This window comes from Chrysemys picta, chromosome 14 (genome assembly GCF_011386835.1).
Source record: "Chrysemys picta bellii isolate R12L10 chromosome 14, ASM1138683v2, whole genome shotgun sequence".
Classification (NCBI taxonomy): domain Eukaryota; kingdom Metazoa; phylum Chordata; order Testudines; family Emydidae; genus Chrysemys; species Chrysemys picta.
Window position 1 is genome coordinate 710030 of NC_088804.1, and position 21873 is coordinate 731902.

General features: G+C 59.7%; 1 protein-coding gene across 4 annotated transcripts in view; it reads left to right on the forward strand.

The window, feature by feature from the left end:
- Window positions 1-4848: 4848 nt before the first annotated feature.
- The window catches only part of BCAR1 (BCAR1 scaffold protein, Cas family member), a 42908-nt gene continuing 25883 nt past the window's right edge, over window positions 4849-21873 (forward strand). For all 4 annotated transcript variants that reach the window (XM_005313781.4, XM_042846944.2, XM_024113821.3 and 1 more), the window contains exon 1: window positions 4849-5006. In XM_005313781.4, the coding sequence (XP_005313838.2) occupies window positions 4995-5006 (12 nt within the window). In that variant the 5' untranslated portion in view covers window positions 4849-4994. The remainder of the gene's footprint in view (window positions 5007-21873) is intronic.

The following is a 21873-nucleotide window of genomic DNA, read 5'->3' on the forward strand; positions in this document are numbered from 1 at the left end:
TCTGGAAGGCAGGTGCTAGATTCCCTTTCTGAATATTAGCTATATCTGGAAAGGAAAAGTCAATTTCTGCTTCCATGGCTCAGAAATGGAAATCCTCCTACGTGCCTGGTACTGTATCTAAAGCTGCCCAGGTCCTCTAGCAGAGCCTCCCCTCCCTTACTTTTCATTTTAAATTCTAGTGGGATCCACATACCTCCCTTGCTAGGCTTCAGATAGAGAGGGGCACTGTCCATTTAGTCCACCCAATTCTTTCTTTGGGGGCTGCCAGGTGAGGTCACACCAGTATCCCTAATCCAGGCTGGGGAAGTCTTCTGAAGGGGATATCTGGGGCAAAGCCTTCTACTCCTTGGGCATACTTGTTCCCCGTTCTAGCAGTGAGCTCTCCATTCACAGCAAGCTGCAGCATGGCTCAGCTACCTCACTCCCTCCCCCTCCCTTTCCTGTTGACAGCGGCCAACAGAATGCTGGGAAATGTAGTTCTTTCCCTGCTCCAGGGCTGGCTCTATAGGCAGGGAGCTAACCAAGGAACTACAGCTCCCAGGGCCCCCTGTTGGTTCTCAGCTCCCATGCTGGCTCTCTGCCAGCTGCCGCCCCTACAAATGGGCTGCTCCAAGCACCTGCTTGCTTTGCTGGTGCTGAGAGCTGCCCCTGGCCGCAGGGCCAGACGAAGAAAAGCCCCTCCCAGGCACGCCCCTGGGAGACTGCAGGCAGATCACCACTAGCTGTTGCATGTGGCCTGTTGACTATGTCCTGAGGGGGGGAGTCATGGCCAAGCGCAGGGAACCTGGGCCATGTTGCTGGATGTTATCATTCTTCTCTGCTGGGACTGTCTCTGTTCACAATCCAACGCCTTGCTATCTGGGCACCAGCATATACATCTTTCATCTAAGGATCTTGGTATTCTTTACAGACATGCGTTGCTGCTGTTAAGCCTCCCACCACCCCCACAGTGTTCTTAGAGCCATAGGACAGATGGGTCGAAACTGAGCTGTGCAGAGATTTGCCCAAGGTCCCCCAGTGGCAGAGTTGTGAATAGAAAGGACCCAGAAATCCTGACTCTCAGGCGCCCTTCTCTCATCACTAGACAACGTTACAGTGTTCGCTCCTGTTCCCAGAAGCTGGATTCTCTCATGCAATTGTTTACAGCCATGCAATGTGGCTGTAGAATTACCACGGACCCAGTGGCATTTCACGCCCACATTGCACGACTGTGAATGACTGCACAAGGAGCAGGGGAGCCGTGAATGCGGCCCCCCATTCTTTAGGAAGTGGTTTGATTCAAGGAAAACCCACCAACTCTCCCCCACCCCCGCCCCAGGCTGAACACATCCTCCTGTTCGCGGAGGAATCAACTCCACGGCGTGTTTTACCCAGAGATCTCGCAGCACTGCAGGAGGGCGCAGGAGGATCGTCCCCCCATTTTACAGATGGGGAACCTGAGACACAGCTTTGCCCAGGGTCACACAGTAAGTCACAGAACCATTCTGGCCTCCTTGATGCCCACAAAGCCCCATGCCAGCTGGTGCAACGTGCAGCTGCTAAGATAAGCGCTTTGCTTTTCATACAGCCTGCGCCAACCCCTCTTTGCATCTTTATGCTGGCTCCTTCTCTTGTGCTGCACCCCATTCCAGCTTCCTGTCTTTGTCTTACAGGCCCTTCATAGCTGTGTTGTCCTTCCTTACGTGTCCTCATTTCTTTCCACATCATCCCCTCCGCTCTGCCAGTGACACTTGCTCCTCTGCTCCTCTGCACCCTTTCCTCTCTGCCGCTTGGCACACCCTTCCTGCAGTGCCCACATAGCCTCTGCCCTCTGTGCATTCAGACCTTCCTCAAGTCCCATAGCCACTGGGATGCCTACAAGGAACTAGCCATCAAAGCTTGGGGAGGTGGAGGCAGTGCTGGAGGACTGCATATAATTCTAATATAAATTAAAAACCAACGGAACTGTCAAGCATTGAGTGGTCTCGCCCAGTATTATTTCTTACAGATGGTCAAAAAAATTTCCATTAGAACATTTCTCCCCTTCTCCCCTGAAAATGTTTGTGGACAAAAAATCTGGTTTCATCAACAAAAAAAAATCAGATTTTTGTTTTAAAAAAAGCAGCATCAGCACACATTTTTTTCTTCTGGTTTCAGTTGCCATCCCTCCCTCCCCCTCCCCCCCCGCCTCCAAAGTCAGCTTTGGGAGTGGCGGGGGGACAAAAACCCAAATAATTTTGACAAATGTGAAAATAGTTTCATTTACATCACAAATTTTCATGGAGAAAAAAGATTCCCAGAGGGCTGCATTATGTATATTCTGGTAGCACCTAGAATCAGGGCCCAGGAGGAACACGCAATAAGACAGTCCCTGCCCCAAAGAAATCAATCAAAACAGCCGAGACAGACAAAGCATAGGCGGGAAAAGAACTTGCCCAGGGTCACACAGCAGGAAGAGAAGCCAGGTCTCCTGATGCCAGTCCAGAGCACTATTCTGTCTGCCGGGCGACCTTCCCTTTCTTGATTGTACCCTTACCCTTACCCTTTCAAGCTCTTCAGGGCATGGGCCATGCATTCCTTCATGTTTGTACAGCACCGAGCACGCTGTAGACATGACTGTAATACAATTAATAAGAGCTAGGCGTACAGCCCACTTATCCTGTCTACTGGTTCCTCTCTCCTCTGGGCCGTGCTTTCCCACGCTCATCGTCACTCATATGCATCTTTCAATATGGTCTCAGGGCCCTAACTTAGGTCTTGATCCCATCATGCTGGGCACAAAATGTGAATAGAAAGAGCCAGTCTCTGCCCCTAAGAGACAGGGTAGACACAGGCTGGGAGAAAGAATGGATTATCCCCATTTTACGGATGGGGCAAGGATGCCAGGAGTAGCTGTAAGCACACATTGAAGCCAAGGAGATTACTCCCATGTTTCAAGTGATGCCCGTGTGTAAATGGTTTGCTGAACTGAAGCCGGACATTCAGCCTCATTCAGTTCCCAGTGAGCACCACAATAAGAGGCCAATTTTTCCTAAGAGGCATCAAATCTGTCCCCAAGTGTCCCAGTAGAAACTTTGGGAAATCCAGCTCTGATTTCAGAGCTGAGCTCTGGAAAATCCAGCCGCAGATGCCAATCTGGCCCAAAGGGCTTACATGCACCAGAAAGTACAAACTCCAACTAATGTGGCCACAATTAGACTGGTATACAGGTGAGCGATTCCTGTATGAATCACACTGGTATAAGGCCCCTTATATGGGTAAAACTGGGTCCACCCCAGGGGCTTTTACCAGTCTTATTATTGCTGTAACCCACCTCTGACATTGTTATAGCAGTAAAACTTTGTGAGCCAACGAGGCCAGAATGACTTGCCCAGGGTTACACAGGCAGTGTGTATCAGATCCAAGAATCAAAGACAGATCTCCTGAGTCCTAGTCATAGAATCATAGAATCATAGAATATCAGGGTTGGAAGGGACCTCAAGAGGTTATCTAGTCCAACCCCCTACTCAAAGCAGGACCAATTCCCAGCTAAATCATCCCAGCCAGGGCTTTGTCAAGCCGGGCCTTAAAAACCTCCAAGGAAGGAGACTCCACCACCTCCCTAGGTAACGCATTCCAGTGCTTCACCACCCTCCTAGTGAAATAGTGTTTCCTGATATCCAACCTGGACCTCCCCCACTGCAACTTGAGACCATTGCTCCTTGTTCTGTCATCTGCCAACAACACTGAGAACAACCAAGCTCCATCCTCTTTGGAACCCCCCTTCAGGTAGTTGAAGGCTGCTATCAAATCCCCCCTCATTCTTCTTTTTTGCAGACTAAACAATCCCAGTTCCCTCAGCCTCTCCTCATAAGTCATGTGCTCCAGACCCCTAATCATTTTTGTTGCCCTCCGCTGGACTCTTTCCAATTTTTCCACATACTTCTTGTCGTGTGGGGCCCAAAACTGGACACAGTATTCCAGATGAGGCCTCACCAATGTCGAATAAAGGGGAACGATCACGTTCCTCGATCTGCTGGCAATGCCCCTACTTATACAGCCCAAAATGCCGTTAGCCTTCTTGGCAACAAGAGCACACTGTTGACTCATATCCAGCTTCTCGTCCACTGTGACCCCTAGGTCCTTTTCTGCAGAACTGCTACCTAGCCATTCGGTCCCTAGTCTGTAGCAGTGCATGGGATTCTTCCGTCCTAAGTGCAGGACTCTGCACTTGTCCTTGTTGAACCTCATCAGATTTCTTTTGGCCCAATCCTCTAATTTGTCTAGGTCCCTCTGTATCCGATACCTATCCTCTAGTGTATCTACCACGCCTCCTAGTTTAGTGTCATCTGCAAACTTGCTGAGAGTGCAGTCCACACCATCCTCCAGATCATTAATAAAGATATTAAACAATATCCCTGTCACACACACATCCTACCTATCTCACACACACAGCCCGTCTCGCTCTCTCACACACACACACAGAGTCCATCTCTCTCTCGCACATACAACCCGTCTCACACACACACACATACACACCACGCATCACTCCACACACACAGCCCATCTTTCTCTCTCTCTCTCTCTCACACACACACACACACATACACAGCCCGTCTCTCTCTCGCTCACCCATACACCACCCATCACTCACACTCACACACAGCCCATGTAAATCATATACACACAAACCCCGCCCCGTCACACACACACCCAGCCGGTCCCTCTCTCACACACACACGCTTGCTCCCCCCGCGTTCTCTCCCCGGGCCGGCTCCCCGCTCTGGGCTCGGCCCGGCTCGGCACCGCCCCCTGCTGTCCCGGCCGCGGCCGGCGGTGGGCGGTGCTGGAGGCGGGCTGTTCCCTAGCCAGCCCGGCGCTAGCGGCCAGTCGGCCGAGGGAGCGCTGGGGTGCGGAGTTGCCGAGCCGTGCCGTGCCGTGCCGCCTGGGCCCGCGGGACGATGCGTTGACGGACAGCTTGCGCCGGGATCGCGGCTGTGCAGCCGGCGGGGCCCTGCTGGGGCCTCCCGAGGAAGATGAACTACCTGGTAAGTGCCTGGGCCGGCCGGAGCCCCCCGCTTTGCAGCCGGGGGGAGCAGACCGGAGCCCGGCTGGAGCTGGCTCTGGGGTCAGTGGCGGGGGGTGCCTGGAGTGGGGAGCTGGGCCCCTCTGCCCGCCCGCCGGGCCCATCCCCGCCGCCTCCCGGCGCCACCAGAGCGTCCGCGGCGGCCCGAGGGGTGTCGTTCCCGGGGGCGCTCCACGGAGCCGGGCGGCTGGAGCTCGGTCCGGGAACGCCGCCCGGCGGTGGCGGATTCCCAGCCCCCTCCCGCCCCAGGGAGCCGGACCCAGCTGGCAGGGACGTGCCCGGGCCTGGGAGTTGCCGGGCGCCGCCCCCTGCGCCCCCAGCGGAGACAATGCGGAGCCCTCCCGGCGCTGGGAAGCCCGAGGCCGCGGCGAGTTTCCTGCTCCCGGCTCGCCCGCTGGCCGGGGTCCCCAGGCTGTGTCCGGGGAGCCGAGCGCCCCGTGCCCGCGGGGCCGGCCGGGCTGTGCCGCCGGGGTTAGGCGCATGTCCCCAGCCCGCTGCGATCCGGGACCTTCCCGGGCTCTGCCGGCCCGGGATCATGCCCCTCTCGACGTGGCACAAACCGTTCCGCGTGGCTCCTGGGGATCCTGATCTGGCCCCGGGCCGCGCCCCTGGTGAAGCCAGGGACCAGGGCGGGCGCCTGGGTGGCAGCCATCTATAGCTGGTACTAGCCCGGGCGTGCGGGTGGCTGGGTTTTTCTCGGGAGCTCTGAGGGGCAGGGCTGCGGTGTAGTTGTCACAGCTACGGACAGTGGCTGGTTTCTGTGCCCGGGTCAGGATCTGACCCAGCAGTCCCGGAGGGATGGGGGACAGTGTTTCCAAGGTGTGGAGCAGTGCCTTTGTCCTTTGAAGGAGATCTGAAACAGAAACCAGTGGCTAAATCCCCTGGGTCAGGCTGTTGAGCGCCCTGTGGCTGCTCACAGACCCCCCTGTAACGAGTTTGTTGGGTCTTAGGCCAGTTCCTGGAGGGCCGGGCATGGCCTGCTATAGAGCCCACCAGCGCTCTTGGCGCTCCCTTTGCTGGCAGGAGAGGCTGCGGCGGTGAGCTCCTCTCCGCCCAGTGTCAGGGCAGGCGCGCTGGAGTTACCTGTTGCTCTGCGCTAGGATCCTCTGAGCTGGCTACCGTGGCAGCAGTGGGTGCAGGCTTGCCTGGCGCTGCCCCTGCCCTAGGGGTGTGCTGGGAAGGGAAGCCCCAGGGCTATCTGCACAACATTGCAGTTCCCTTCTGTGGATGTGGGTTTAGAGCCTGAGTGCCTGTCGCAGGGGAAGGTGACCTGGCTGTGACATGGGCGATTAGTTGGGCTAAGGTGGGAGGCTAGAGGGCTTATTTCCCACATAGGATCCGCTCCCCCAGCAGCAGCATGGATCATTGCCCTGCCCCAGGCTAACATTGGCACCTAGCACCTGCCAGCCCAGGATCTCAAAGCTCTTAACGAGGTGATGGCCGCCATCTTGGCTGACAGGTCAGGGCTCGATCTGGTCACCTCCAGGGCTAACTGCATGAGGTAGCCCATGGCACGTGTTCGCCTGTGACACTCGGTACCTTCGTCTCCCCCATAGGGAGGGTCAGGGTTGGCATCCCTGGTTTACAGATTGGGAACTGGGGCTCTGAGAGGAAGTGATCTGCCCGGAGGTTGTGCAGCACACCCGGCTGAGTGCCTTACTTCCAGGCCCTGCTCCCTCCCTGACTCGGCCCCATCTGGGATGGCACAAGACTCTAAGCAGGGGGCATTGCTCCCTCCTCCCACCCTGCTGGCATGGTCCTGAGTCACCCTTCAAACTCTGCCCCCCCCTTTTCTCTCTGCCCCCGAGGAGCCATTGATGCCCTCCGCACCACTGTCAGCACCCTGTCATTGGGCTGCGAGTGCCCTCTGGTGCTCAGCACCACCCCATAATCAGCCAGGAGTGGGCGCCACGAGGCACTCCCAGCCCCTTCTGTTGCTGGCCAGGAGCAAGGGCCCAGGCCCAGCAGCACCCAGACCCTCACAGGGCCACCCAGGCTGGCTTCCCTCAGGGACCGAGCAGGCGGGCCTAGAACCAGGCAAGCTGAGCTGGGAGTCTGGGCTCTAGAAGCATTTTACCATCTAAAACTGGGTGTAGCGGTGGCCTGGGACTGTCAAGGAGGCGTGCTGGATTTCCCCCTCCCCAGGCGGGGTTTGCCATTGGTAACTGAAGGAGGAGGGAGGGAGCTGCTCCTGGGAGGAGGCTACATGGTGCCATGAGGCTGGCTGGGGTGAATAACTGGCATGGCTGGTGGTTAGTGTGCGAGCGTAAGTGCCCTGGGGCTGGCCCCAGAGCATGTTGTTAATGATTCACCCAGCGATAATCAGCAATCTCCAGGTCTGGCTAATCCGGCTGTGTGAGTACAGTACAGGGCCGGGGGAGGGGAGCGACTCCTTTCATGTCAGATTACAGCATAGTGGCAGTGCTGGGTGGGGCAGCCAGAGCAGGGACCCCCGGCGTGAAGGCAAGCTGTAAGCACGCCCCATGCGGCGCTAGCAACCCAAGAGAGGAGATGTGCCCCTGCGTCTCCCCTGGTATTCAGGCAGCACACCCCTTGGGGCAGCGCCTGGACCTCTGGCTGGTGCTGAGCCATGCAAACCCACATGGGTCAGGGCTCCTGAGGGGGCTCTTCCCCCAGGGCGGTGGGTGGTATTTACGCTCCCTTGTCAATCGCGCTCTTGTGACAGTGCACGCTGGGGGATCTCACCCATTCTGCGCTCTGGGAGTTCGTGGCTAATACACTGGCTGGTCCCCTTGCTCTATTTAGCAGTTCTCTGTTTAATCCTTTCACACCCAGATTTGCCCAAGATTTGCTTGAGCAAGAAGGATCAAACGAGTAGCACCTAGTGAGTGGAAAGGTGGGGTGGGCTGGTGGAGGGGGTGGGAGCCTGGGTCTGCTCCTGGCTCTGCCAGCGGCCTTGGGTGGCTATGTGCCCTCTCTGGGCCCGTTTCTCCTCCCATGTTTTGCCTTGTTCAGATTGCAGGCTCTGTGGGGCCGGGACTGTCTGTCACCAGGGGTACGCCCAGCGCGACCGAGCCCCGAATGCGATTGTTACTGTAATACACACCAATAATGAAGGGGGAGTTTGGGGCCTGTTGAGTTGATGGTGGCGGTCCCCCAAATGGCATCCATTCTCCTACCTTGGCAGAGGGCACGTGTTGGCTGCTTAGAACATAAGAGCTGCCAGACTGGGGAAGACCAATGGCCCACCTAGCTCAGTTTCCTGTCGTCTGACAGTGGACAGTGCCAGGTGCTTCAGAGGGCATGAACAGAACAGGGCCATTGAGTGATCTGTTGTCCAGTCCCACCATCTGGTAGTCGGAGATTTAGGCACACCCAGAGCATGGGGTACAGTACAGGGGATGGGAGGGACTCCTTTCATGTCAGATGACCATCTTGGCTAAAAGCCATTGCTGGACGCATCCTCCGTGCTGTACTAGCCCGCTCCAGCTGCCGGCAGCCGCGTGTGAAGTGAGCCTGTAAAAGCAGGTGGCGTGTGGGGTAGTTCCAGGAACAGGACATGGCGAGTGTGCGAAGCTGAGCTTATCTGTCTCTTTACCTTTCGCTTTCTGGGAAAGTGTTGCTCCCAGGACCTGGCTCTCCTGGCTGCCCTAAGGGAGGGTGAGGCGATGCTGGGCGTGGGGCTGAAGCACAGCGCAGGCTGGGGAGGGACCTGCCGTTTATATGCCCCCAGGGTCCAGCTGCTGCACAAGAGCCTAAAATTGCTGGCGTGGGGCCCTGGGCAGGTCCTGACTGGTGGCTGAACAGCACCGGCTTGGTTGCATTGGTTCCCCTGCGCAGCTCCTGGTGGGGCTTGCTTCCAATCCCTGGGCAGGGTTCATGGCAGACCCCTCCGAGAAGGCAATCAGTGTGGCTAGTCTTCACCAGATGGCCGGAGAGAGCCAGTCTTGGTGAGGAAGAACAGCACGGTGGCTTAGGGCCCCAGACAGGGACTTGGAAGACCCGGGTTGAAATCCCTACTCTGCTACAGACTACCTGGATGACCCTGGTCAAGTCACTTAGCTGCTCTGTGCCTCAGTTTCCCCATCTGGACAATGAGAGTAATGGCATGGCCCTGCCTTCCAGGGCTTTGGGAGATTAAATATGGGCTTGGGTGCTGTGGTAGTAGGGACCAGATAAATACCATAGATAAGTGAGCACTTGAGGGTTTATGTGCTGTGTTGGACCCTCACCCGGTCGCTTACCAGAGGTGGTGGAGCACAGCTGAGCTGAGGCCATCGCGGGGTACTTTGGGCCAGTCTCATAAGGCAGGAGGTCACCTGATGAGGGCAGGCTCTGCTGTGGTCTGGGGGGGAGGGGCAATGGCTGAAGGGCAGGTGTGGGGAGGCGGAGCTCAGTGTCTGCCATGGTGCGGGATGGGACACCCAGGCTAGTGCGAGATGGGCCTTAGTGGACCCAGTGCTGGGGGCAGAGGGTGAAGAGACCCAGATACCAAGGCCTGAGAGCTGGAGAGGTGAATGAGGCTTGCACTGCCATGGAGCAAGGGGCAGAGCAGCTCCTGGGACTGCTCCATCCTCAGGGGCAGGGCGAGGGAGAGGAGGAGGAGGCAGCCCACTCAGCTCACAAGCCTCTTTGTGCAAGACCTCCACTGCAGCCTCCTTGTATGTGCTGCTTCTGCACTGACAAGCCCCAGCTGGATGGCAACATGCCTAGTTCTGGGGGGAGCACTGTGCCCCATGCATACAGCAGTTGGCTAGGGTGCCTGGAGGCTGCCCGCTCCCATCCCCAAGAGGAACATATGCTGATGGCGAGCAGACTCCAGGCCGGGTTGCCTCAGCCCTGGAGGGGGAAGGGGGGAGCAGCCTTTCCTAAACAAGTGTCCCGCCCTAGGGCAGCGGTGTCTGAACAAAGCCCAGGGCTCCTGGAGGGTTCAGCTCCAGGCGGTGAATGTGGCTGTGGGTGTGAGCAATGGGTGATCAGGGCTGTGTGCGGCAGCTGGAACTGGGTGCTGCTGAGGTGGGGGCAAATGGTACCTGGGCAAGCCGCCCCGGCAGACCCCCCACAGCCAAACTGCAGCCACGAGGGAGCAGAGAATCCAGGGGGATCCCAGAGCAGGAGCTGCCGAGGCCCTTCCCGCCTGGCGCTGGACTACACGGTGCCCATGGTGGGCACTGGGACCTGGCTGCCCAGGCTCCATGTGCTTCTAGCCTGCAGGGGCAGGGCGGGGCATGTCTGCAGGAACGGTTCCTGCCGCAGCTGGTGCGCTGAGCTCCAGGGTTGTGTCTGGGCAGGACAGGCCGCTGGAAGGGGGGGGGGGGGGCGGCGCTCCCATCCGGCTGCCTCCCCGCTTGCATCAGCTGGGCGCACCTGGAGCTGGGCAAGCTCAGCCTGCAGTGCCCACTGGATGGCGCTCTCGTGCGGGAGTCCCAGCCATGCAGATGCTCTGGGTGGGGGGCCTATGCAGGTAGTTCTGGTGGCAGGTGTTTGTATGGGGGGGGGGTGAGGAGGTGAGTGCATTAAGGAGGCGGGTTTGATGGCAGCCGAAGGGGGAAGGACAATAAATCTGCAGCAGCAGCAGCTGCTCTGCTGGACTCTTGCCGCCAGTCAGATGTAGAAAGGGCTGGGGAGGAGTGAATACAACGCTGTGTCTACATGGAGAGTGGGGCCCAGGCGGTTCTGGGAGCAAGGCGTCCGAACTTCGGCCTCCGCCTGGCTGCTGCACAGAGGCGAGGGGCCCTGCATGGGGCTGGGATGGTTCCCCAGCTGCCGTGGGAAGAGCATGTGGCTTGGCTGCTGTGATCAGCACCGTGGGGCGCTGCTGGGGCCCGTCTACCCAGGGTGGGCTGGGTTAGACAGTGAGCCCCTGAGCCAGTGGCAGATTAATGATTTTGCTGCCCCAGGCCCTGAAATAATTGCCGCCCCTGGCCCCATATGAACTTGTTTTCGTTTTTTTACAAATTCGTTTGAACTAAAATAAATCTAAATATCATTAAAATAATTGAACATTTACAAGTTTTATTATAAATAAAATTACAAGTACAGCGGACCCTCACTTGAATACACGTCTGTATAGCGCGATTTCGCTTATAGCCCGGGACCGCGCGTGGATCCAAAACTGAGAACCGCTCAATTTCTTCCTTCCAGTCATATTATTAACGTTTAGGATTCTCGCAGTATGTTTACTAAATGGCGTCGCGCCGTCATTGGTGGTTTCAATACGCGCTATGATTAGTAGAATCGCGGCCTCACTGATGCTGCAATTACAAAAATGCTGCTATTATAAATTTGCCGCCCCTGCAAATTTGCCGCCCTAGACCTAGGCCTTGTCTGCCTAGGTGATAATATGCTGCTGCCTTGAGCTGTGCGGCTGGCTTGCAGACTGCTCCTGGATCCCACTGGGTGAAACGCGGAGGCTGCCTTGCAGCAGGAGGTGGCATCGTGACTGTGGATCTCCCAGTGGACTAGCAGCTGGAGCCAGCCTGGTGTCTGGGGGGGTACCCATCCTCAGCTGCCCCCAGGGAGACAATCAGGGCTTGGAGCAACCCATGATCAGACCCAGCGCATTGTTAGATCCCATCCCTAGAGCTGAGTCAGGGGAGCTGCTTACAACACAGAGAAACACTAGTGTAGATGGGACCTGGCCACGTTGCCAGCATTAGGCCAGCTTGGTCCTCAGGACATGGTTAGGTCCACATGTATCCCCACTGTGAGCAGGCGAGGGCACCAGTGGGTGTTCACAGGAGTAATGAGGCCTGGCACCTTGCAGCGGGTAGCCCCCGGACACCAGCTCCTGAAGGGGGCAGATCAGTCACCAGGGTTTGGAATTATTTGGGCCTCACTTGTGGTCATTGCAGAGCAAGACGTGCGTGAACGAACCTGCCAATGGGCGCCCCACGCATGCACCCAACTGGGGTCCTTCAGCAGGATCGGCTCCAGGGTTTTTGCCGCCCCAAGTGGCGGGGAAAAAAAAAAGGCCACGATTGCAATTGCAGGTGCTTCCCTCCAAGCAGGACCCACCGCCGAATTGCCGCCGAACAGCCCGATGTGCCGCCCCTTCCCCTTGGTCACCCCAAACACCTGCTTGCTGGGCTGGTGCCTGGAGCCGGCCCTGTCCTTCAGCACACGTGTGGGGGCTAGGCGGGCTAAGCGCAGCCCGAGTCACCGTTTCTCTGAGTTTCCCTCCGCTCAAGCCTGCCTGTGAGATGGACCCAGAGCCTCTGCTGCCGCCCCTAGACGGCACAATAGGCTCTTCAGTCTTTCCTGCCTGCATGCTGTGAGCAGCCTGAGGGGGCAGGGACATCACCTGGGCGTGGTCAGCAAAGGGGTTCTCTTCAGCTCAGTGCCTGAAGGAAGGGACCGGCTGCAGGAGTGGTAGAGCTGGGGCGGGAGAGAAGCTCCTGGGAAGCTCCCGGATACGGCTACTGTGTTCAGGGCCTGCAGCCCTGTCCTGTGCGGGGAAGGGGATGGCAGAGGCCCTGGGTTACCCTCATTAGGTTGGGACCAGCCCAGGGGTGTTGCTTGAGTTCAGAGGTGTGTAGGGGGGTCCCCCAGCAGAGGGGCTGGCTGGCTTAGCAGGTGGAGGATTTACAGCCTGTGACATTTGTCCCTGCTCTGAGCCAGCCAGCAGTGTTCGGGTGGCCATGTGGCCCAGCCAGCCAGGAGCCCAGGGTGCAACACGCTGGCTCCTCTGAGGCAAAGGAGGTCAGGAATGAGGCTTCCCGGCCTCAGCTCTGCCTTTGACTCACCTGTGACCTTGAGCAAGTCTCTGAGCATGTGAACTGGGCCTTGCCAACACTGGCCTCCTGTGTGGCTCTGTCCCAGGGAGGGGCATGGTATTGTGCCTGCTGAGCATTGGCTGTGGGAGTGAAGGACTTGGTTCTGTGTCTGTTAGTGCTGGAATCTCTGAGAATTGGGGTGGATCCCATGGACATTGCCTCCAAACAGAGGCGAGGCTTGGGAGGCACACGGGGTCACATGCCACTGCCCCCCTTTCTGTGAGTGCAGAGCTGCCCAGCTGAAAAAAGAGGGGGCTGCTCAGCTCCGCTGACTTTGCAGCTGGACCCCACCTTCTGGAGCAGTGGAGAAGGAAGGGAGTGGGATGGGGACGGGATGGAGCAGTGGGGAAGGAAGGGGGTGGGATGGGAGGGGATGGAGCAGAGGGGAAGGGGCAGAGGGTAGAGGAAGTGGGAGCCCGGCATGCAGCATCCCCTGCAGAGTCCCACTGCCCCTGCACCTGGAACCCCCCAACAAGCCCCTGTGCATCCAGATCCCCCACTGAGCTGCCTGCACCCAGATTGCCCCACACAGAAATCTCTTGATCCCCACCTGGATCCCCCCACACTAAGTCCCCCTGCACTTGGATCCTGCTGCTGGGCTGAGTGTGTCTGTCCATATCTGGTGCAGAGGGGCAGGGCTCCAGGGTGTTTCTGGGGCAGGCCTGGCCCGTTAGCTTGGTCAGGGTCGGGTGCAGCCTCATTGCTGAGTCCCTGTCCCGGGGTGGGGATAGGCTGTAGGGTGATCTCCCACCTCCATGCAGGCAGTGGCCTGTGCTCCCCACTGCCAGGCTGTAGCTTCCACATGTATTGGCAAAAAAAATTGCGGAATTTTAAAATATGTGCATTATTTTTAATTTTTTGATGCAGAATTCCCTCATGGGGTGCTGTGCAGCTGTGAGGGGGGGGTGTTGGGCAGTGCGGGGGGCGCTGGGCAGGCAGTGTGGTGTGCAGGGCGCTGTACAGTTGTGGTCAGAGGCCAGCAGGGAAGGTCTCAGTGAGGGTGTGCTGGGCATAGGGATCTGTGGTGGAGGTCTCTGGGCGAGAGGGTGCTGGGCATAAGGGCAGAGCACTGGGCGGGGGGGCACCCTGGCAGCACAGGGCTGGGCGGGCCAGTGTGCGTCTGTGGCTGTTGGTATGTAAATGGTTCCCTCATGCTGGGCTGAGTGGAGCGGGGCCACTCCTGCCATGTGGTGGCCTGCTTCATGGCCCCCGGCTGGCCCCTCACTCTGGGGACCAAGCCCTCCCTGCCGTGCCGTGCCCTATTGCTCCCATGGGGGCCCACAAATATGTTTGGCGCCGGGTCCACAAAAAGTTGATCCAGCCCTGCAGTTGGCCCCGACTCCCTGCAGTGACTCCAAGAGTCTGGCTGCCTTCGGCCCGGCTATGTCTGGGAGTGACACCAGTTCGGTTTGGGTCGGCAACATGGGGAATCATCAAAACTGCTTAGCAAACAGCCCCGTGGGGCTCAGACGTGCCGTGGGCCTCGCCTGATGCAGCGATCCGTCAGAGCTTGCAGCTTCTCTGAGACCTGAGCTTCAGCCCAGCGGCGTTCTGCACCAGGCTTGTACTGGGCCAGGGAATGAATGCACCTCCAAGCAAGGAGGAAGGGGTGGGGGATTTCCCTGTAGGACTGCTGATGCTCCTCTCTTGAGAGCTACTGGACGATCCCTGTGGCACAAACAGACCAGCTGGCTGAAGCAGGCTGGTTGCTGGTCCAGCTTGCCATGGAGAGGGGTTTCTATGGGGCCAGCCAAGGGCTGGGGAGTTGAGCTGCGTAGTGAACATCTGGCACTGCCCCAGGTGGAGCTCCGCACCCAGTTTTGCTGGGTGCTGTCTCTGGGTCAGGTAGGACCATCCCTGTCAGAACTGGCCAGACCTCTGGGGCAGGCTGACTTGGCGGGATTGGGATTCCGGACGTAAAGAGCGGCTGGCTGGGCCAGAGCTGCAGAAAGGTGTTGAATTGCCCGCGTCCCCCCCGCTTCCTCTGGACAGCAGCATGCACCCCTCCAAGGTGCCCCATGGGTCAGGCCTCACCCACTCCAATTGCTGTTGAGGAGCAGACGTGTGCTCCCCTCCCTGGGGCTCATGCAGCAGGGAGGCGACAGGCCCAGGCTTGTGCCCTGCTGTGCCTGGCGCCTGGGGGCGGCTGGCTTGTTGCAGGGCGGTGAGGCCCTAAAGAAGCCGTGATGGGGAGCTTTAATAACACGCACATGGGTCCTGCGCCTGGAGGCCCCCGCAATGACATATGGGGGACATGATGGGCAGTGGGGTGCAATTAGCGGGGGGAGAGCTCCGGCGTGACCCCGGCGTTGGCAGCGCCAGGGCTGGTGTTAGGGGCGTGCCAGTGGTGTCAGTCTCCGCAGGGCTCTAATGCCAGCAGTGCCACTCCGCGTGGCGACTGCACTGCTGGCTCCGGGGAACAGTCTCGGAGCTGATCCCCGGCACAAACGGGCATTGTTCCACGGGGCTGCGAGCAGGAGGGTCCCCCCCACCTGGGCTTGGGCCTTGTGCCAGCAAAATGCCCTCAATTAATCCTGGGCTGGATTTTTTCCTTTCCAAGGGACCTGTGAATGGTCAGGGGGAAGCTGAAGGACTGGCAGGTTGGGGGTACCATCGCCGAGGCTGGTGTCATGCCAACAGCCTCCACCACAGAGGGCAGCGTGGGGTGTGTTTGAGTCTTCCAGTCCGGTAACCCTGGCGCAAATCCAGGGGTTTGGCTGATGTGCTGCATTCCAGCAGCCTTTAGGAGTGGTTGCCTTTGCTGTGTGGGATGCCAGCAGGATCGGGCAGGGGTGCGGTGGCCGTGGGGAACGGAGGGGGACATGCTTCGGACAGCTGGTGGGGGGGGAGGATGAAATTCCGCCCATGCGGCACCTGGAGACCGCTCTGGGCAGCCATGGGAAGTCCAATTCCACTGGGAAACCGTTGTCCTCTGTGACCTCGACCAAGTCGCTTTCCCTTGCCGTGCCTCAGTTTCTCCGTCTGTTACATAGAGGTATGACTCTTTCCTGGGGCCCAGCAGTGAACGTGAGGCTGGATTCAGTGATGGCTGAGTGGTGCTTTGAGATAACTGGGGCTCATCCCTTCCCCCCTCTCCCACCGTCTCCTTGGCAGAGCATCAGGTCATCCAGTTGGACATGGATTTCTGTTTCCATCTGTTTTCATACCAGGATGCACCCAGGGCAAGCTGCTGCTGCTGGTGACCACCGGCTGGCATGGAGCCTGCTGCGGGTCCTAGCTCCGGCTCTGGCGGGTGCGCTGCTGGGAAGTCAGGCTGAGCAGTGGTGGGGGAGCTGGCGAGGCGCGGGATGCCCTCCTGGTGAGTGGCTTGCTCATTGTGAAATGCCTGAGTGGGGGACAGACGGGGCGTCTAGCAGGTTCCTTCGCAGCTGCCTCTTCCCAGTTTTCCGTCTCGTGCCTGCCATTCTCCAGAGAGGTTCTAGCCCAGCTGTCACTGGCTTTTCCAGCGATCAGGGCTGGTACTGAGCCATACTGTGCTATCGGTCTTTGGGGGGGTCTTAAAGCCCCAGCTCGCGGGAGCATGTGATTCCGAGAGGCCATTAACTGTCCCATCTTCGTGGTGACAGAGAGAGTGGGAGCTGTGACGGCTCCGAGACAAGACAAATGAAAAGAACCCGGCATTTCTTATAGTCTAAAATGGAATGATTTGTATGCCTGGTTTGGGGGGCCAATTTGTGGATTTTGGTTGGTGATACAGTGACCCCAGGGGCGAAAGGTGTTTCTGTATGGGGATGAACGCTGGCCTGCACACCCTGCTCAGGTTCCTGGGTTGCCATCAAAAGCCAGCTGGACTAGTTCTGGGAGACTCCAGTGCCCCAAGCGCTACTCCCACTCGGCCACCCGCCCTACCTCCCTTGCCCACCATGCTGCCATCCCTGCTGACCAGCTTTCCGGCTGCCCCTCCCACTGTACTGTGCCGTGCTGTCCGTGGGGGAAGCGCTTGGCACCTGTACAGGCCACCTTGCCAGGAGGTTCCCAAGGTGCTTTGCCAGCATGAGTGAAGCCTCTGTATCTGTGCAGTCTATAGACAGGGAAACTAAGGGGCGGCGTGAAGCAGTGTCCTGTCCAGGGTCCCAGAGAGTTGGCAGCAGAGCCCAGGAGTCCCAGCCCCTTGTTCTCTGCTCTAACCATTAGACACCAGTGCCTAGAGCTGTGCGCTGCTAGTGAATACAGTGCAGTCAGCCTTAGAGAGTTACTGGGGAAGATATTGGAGACACCCCCACCCCAAAGGGCACAGGACAGGGGCAAGCAGCCAGGGGCCAGGTAGGGTCCATCAGCTAGGACCTCTGTTCTGCTCTCAATCACATGGGCACAATGCCTTGGAGAGTCAGTAAGACCAACACCAGAATCGGGCCCTTCCAACAGGAAGTCATGGGGACTGGGAGTCAGGATTCTGGGGCTCTATGATTCTGGGGCTCAAGTGCTCCCCCAGTGCCTCAGTTTCCCCATCTGTAGCAGAGGAAGAATTATCCCAGCCTGGTTTTCTCAAGTGCCTCCTGTTTGAGGGGATTGAGAGGTCAGTGTTGCCAGTGGCCCCCCCATCCATGACCCGCCCCAGCCCCTGCTCTTCCTGCCTGTGCCCCGTTCCCAGGGCAAGTGGCTGCTTTCTGCCCCCAGCAGGGAGGCTGCTTCATGGCTCTGTGGGTCTGCAGTCTCCCCAAAGCTGCCACCAGTCCCCGATGCTGTCTGCCCCCCTCTCAGGTGACTCGGGCGATGTACGGCCTGGCACAGGGGCTACTCCCAGCAAGTTGTCAGTACCATGGCCTTTGTGCCCCCCAGCCCTGGGGATGGCATTGCTGGGGGAAAGGGGGAGCTGGCAGGGTGCTCCAGTGGTCCCCACGGCTGCTGGCAGCTGGTGTGATTCTCAGCAGCCTTCAGGAGGTTGGCACGACCCAGCCAGCCTCGGGTCTGGGGCATGAAATGGGCTTGGAGCCTCCTTCTCCCCCCTTTCCCCCCCATGGGCCGTGCCCAGGCTGCTAACGCAAGGAGCAAGGTAGTGGAAATCGAGCCCCAATTCTCAAAGGGCCAGGCCCAGTGCACATGCTGCCAGCCCCGGCCTTTGACCACGTTTGATCTTCCCTCAGGATGCTGAGGCATTGCCCCCCCCCCCCCCCCCACCGCACCCCTTCTGGCACCATGGGCGGATGGCAGCCTAATGGGTCCCAGACGGGGTGAGCCGCGGGCCCCATTCCCGACCAGAGCCTGGCTTGGTGCGAGCAGGCTGTGTTCTCTGGGGATGCTTAACCAAGGGTCAGCTTGCTGGCTGGGCTGGAGCCGGGGACGCTGACTCACTGCGCTGGCACTTCCTGTCCAGCGGGCAGGGGGAGGGGGAGGGGGAGCCAGGCACCTGAAATGGAAGCACAAGCCGGGTGGGAGCGTGACGCGAGGGGCCCAGCCTGCCGCCGGGCAGCCCAGCCCCTTCCCCTTCCCAGCTCCCTTCTCCGCAGGCAGATCTGGGCAGGATGCGAGCTCTTCCGAGCAGGAAAAGCAGGCGAAAGGCCATATTAGGGAAAGCTCTGTCCTGGCCCACTCCCCTGAGCCAGGCCCCCGGCTCCCACGGCAGCCACTGTGGGGGGAGCTCAGCAGCGCTGTAATGACTCAGTTCTCCCCAGCGGGCTGGGATCGAAGTTTACACCTTCACCCCGGGGCAAATGAGCGACTCTGTCTCCATACGGTCCCCCCAACCCAACGCAGCATTGGCAGCCCTGGGCTCGGAGCCTCCCGGGGATCACGAGATGGGCTTTCCAATGGGGAATTTCGGTTGGTTTGTTGCCTGGGGTTTTTTGTGGTTAAGCATCTGGCTTTGACGGCCGGCTATGTGTGGGTCACGTTTCCGAGCTTTTCTCCGCCGTGATAGATAGAGACCGGCTGGAAATAAACCAGAGCTGAGATCCTGTCATCGTCACAGAACTCCTGGAGCCGGGGCTTGGGGACTTATATCCCAAACGGCGCTAAATGTGTGAGAGCCAGGCCCACCTGCCTTTGCTCTCCCTCTTCGGGGCCCGTTGGGCCTGGCTCTGGGGGTGGGTTTGAAGCCAGTGGGAATGGGATGTCCCAGCTGTCGGCTTTGCTTCGGTCGTCACTTCCCATTGGCTTTACACCAGTGTCATTCCAGTGGGGTCACACCTGACGGGCCCGTCCCGCTAGGTGCTCAGCTGCCGGGGGAGGCGCTCAGCAGGGTAGGACCCTCGGTCCGGTGTCGATTCTGATCTCGCGCTAGCCGCTCCCACGTGGGGATGGGGCCTGCAGTTCACCACACTCAACGCCCGCCCAGCCATACATGGTGCCAGGGGTGGGCTCAGCGCCTTGCGGGGAGTGAGAGCAGTATCAGACCCCTCTCTGGGCAGCCCTGGAGTGAAGGGGCCTTTTCCTGGCTCACTTCAAATGCTGTGAACTAGCCATGCTGCAGGAGGTGGTTGGCCACGGCTGGGCGCTGTCCCTGCTGCTTCCTCTGCTGTGTGCCTGGGCCTCTCCCTGCCCCCCTCAACGGGCCTTCGCAGCAGGAGGAATGGCTGACCCCTGGCGTCTGGCTTCCTCTGGGACTGGCTGGAGCTGCCCACCGGTCCCTGATTCCCAGCATGGCTGAGCCCTATCATTCCTGCTCTGGGGGGGAGCCCTCGGCTGCTGGGAACCCCCCTCTGTCTGGGGCAGGTGGGAAATAGAGCTGGAGAGTCCAGTGCTGAGCAGTTGGGCTCTCAGGAGAGTGCAGGGAAACCACCCGCTTCCAGCCTGGACAGGGCAGAAAGGAGCTGGGTGCCACAGACAGCCCTGCCAGTGCCCCCCAATCCCAACCCACAGCCCCCTGCTCTCTCAGCCCCGGGCTCCCCCCAGAGAGCCCGGCCAGTGCCCCCCGATCCTAGCCCACAGCCCCTGGCTCCCCCCAGACAGCCCGGCCAGTGCCCCCCGATCCTAGCCCTCAGCCCCTGGCTCCCCCCAGACAGCCCGGCCAGTGCCCCCCGATCCTAGCCCACAGCTCCGGGCTCCCCCCAGACAGCCCTGCCAGTGCCCCCCGATCCCAACCCTCAGCCCCTGGCTCCCCCCAGACAGCCAGGCCAGTGCCCCCCAATCCTAGCCCACAGCCCCCCATCCCAGCTCCGGGCTCCCCCCAGACAGCTCTGCCAGTGCCCCCCAATCCCAGCTCCGGGCTCCCCCCAGACGGCTCTGCCAGTGCCCCCCAATCCCAGCTCCAGGCTCCCCCCAGACGGCTCGGCCAGTGCCCCTCAATCCTGACCCACAACCCCCTGCTCTCCCATCTCCGGGCTCCCCCCAGATAGCTCTGACAGTGCCCCCCGATCCCAGCTCCTGGCTCCCCCCAGACAGCCCTGCCAGTGCCCCTCAATCCTGACCCACAGCCCCCTGCTCTCCCAGCCCCGGGCTCCCCCCAGACGGCTCTGCCGGTGCCCCTCAATCCTGACCCAGACCCCTGCTCTCCCAGCCCCGGGCTCCGCCCAGATAGCTCTGACAGTGCCCCCCGATCCCAGCCCCTGGCTCCCCCCAGACAGCTCTGCCGATGCCCCTCAATCCTGACCCACACCCCCTGCTCTCCCAGCCCTGGGCTCCCTCCTGTTCTGCCAGGGCTCCCTCCTGTTCTGCCAGTGCCCCACTCCTGACCCACAGCACCCTGCTCTCCCAGCCCCTGGTTCCCCCCAGACAGCCCTGCCAGTGCCCCCCAATCCCAGCTCCAGGCTCCCCCCAGACGGCTCTGCCAGTGCCCCCCAATCCCAGCTCCGGGCTCCCCCCAGACGGCTCTGCCAGTGCCCCTCAATCCTGACCCACACCCCCTGCTCTCCCAGCCCTGGGCTCCCTCCTGTTCTGCCAGTGCCCCACTCCTGACCCACAGCCCCATGGCGTCCCAGCCCTGGGCTCCCCCCACACAGCTCTGCTGGTGCCCCTCAATACCGCCCCACAGCCCCAGCTATCCCAGCCCTAGACTCCTCTCTGCTCCTGCCCCCAGCTCTGCTGGTGCTCCCCAGTCCCACTTGGAACAGTCCGCTTTGCAGTATCACAGATGGAGGTGTGGCCCTTGGTGAGACGGGCAGATGGGACGTGCCCCCCCTTTGACCCAGTCGAGTCATTCTGGCTTTACCCCATGAGGTCTGAAGGCAGGTGGGTTTGGGGGGAGGAGGGTGTCGGGGGGAGTCCCTTGTATCTCAGGGCAGTGGAGGGGCCGTGTGACAGGTGCAGCTGTGCCCCCGGGGGGCCATGTGGAGGGAGCTGTGTATGGGCTCAGTGCCTTGCGTTCCTCTTCCCGCCTGGATCCCAGCCCCGGGCCAGGCGCTGTTTGTAGCAGCAGCAAGTAGGGGCTGGCCAGGAAGCTGAGCGCCTGCCTGCAGTGCGGTGTGGGGATGACTAATCCCCAGCTGGCGTCTGCCTGCGAACGGCTGGGAGCAGAGTGACTGTGCGTGGCCGAACGCTAAAGATTCTTTCCGTCGCTCGGCCCCTGGGCCGGGCTGGGTTATATTTGGAAGCGTGACCAATGTGTCATGGTCCTGAGGAGCGCTGGTGAGTATTGACTATCAGCGCCCCTGGACCAGGGAGGGAGCAGGAAATGGTGGCTGTCTGTGCCTGGGGCCTGATCCGGGGCACTACCAGCCCTGCAGGAGCCCTGGCACAGGGCAGCCAGGCATCCCCATCCGCACCGCCAGGTGACTTTATGCCTCTCGCGAAGCCTGTTCTCTCCAGCACAAGCTGCAGTTGTCACATTCTCACCTGACTCCAGGAGCTGGGGCTTTAAGGAAATCACCAAAGACCAGGAGCCTTGCTGTAAAACCATGCAAGCAGGCCACATCGGTTGTGCTCTTGCAATTGCTTTCTCTCTTTGGACCCTTTCCCCGGGTACCCTTTGGTACAAGGACATTCCCTGAGCTAGCGTGGCCCATGGGGAAGGATGGGAGTGGAGATAAAGCACTGCAGTGGGGCCCTGGCTTCCAGGCCCAGATCTGCCTTGGACTCCATGCAGGACCCTGAACAAGTCATGTTGTGCTGGGGTTCGAAACACGCCCAGCTCCCATCCCCACCCCTATGCACGAGCCAGATTGCCAGAAGCTCCTGCCATGCCAGGCGGGCTGCAAA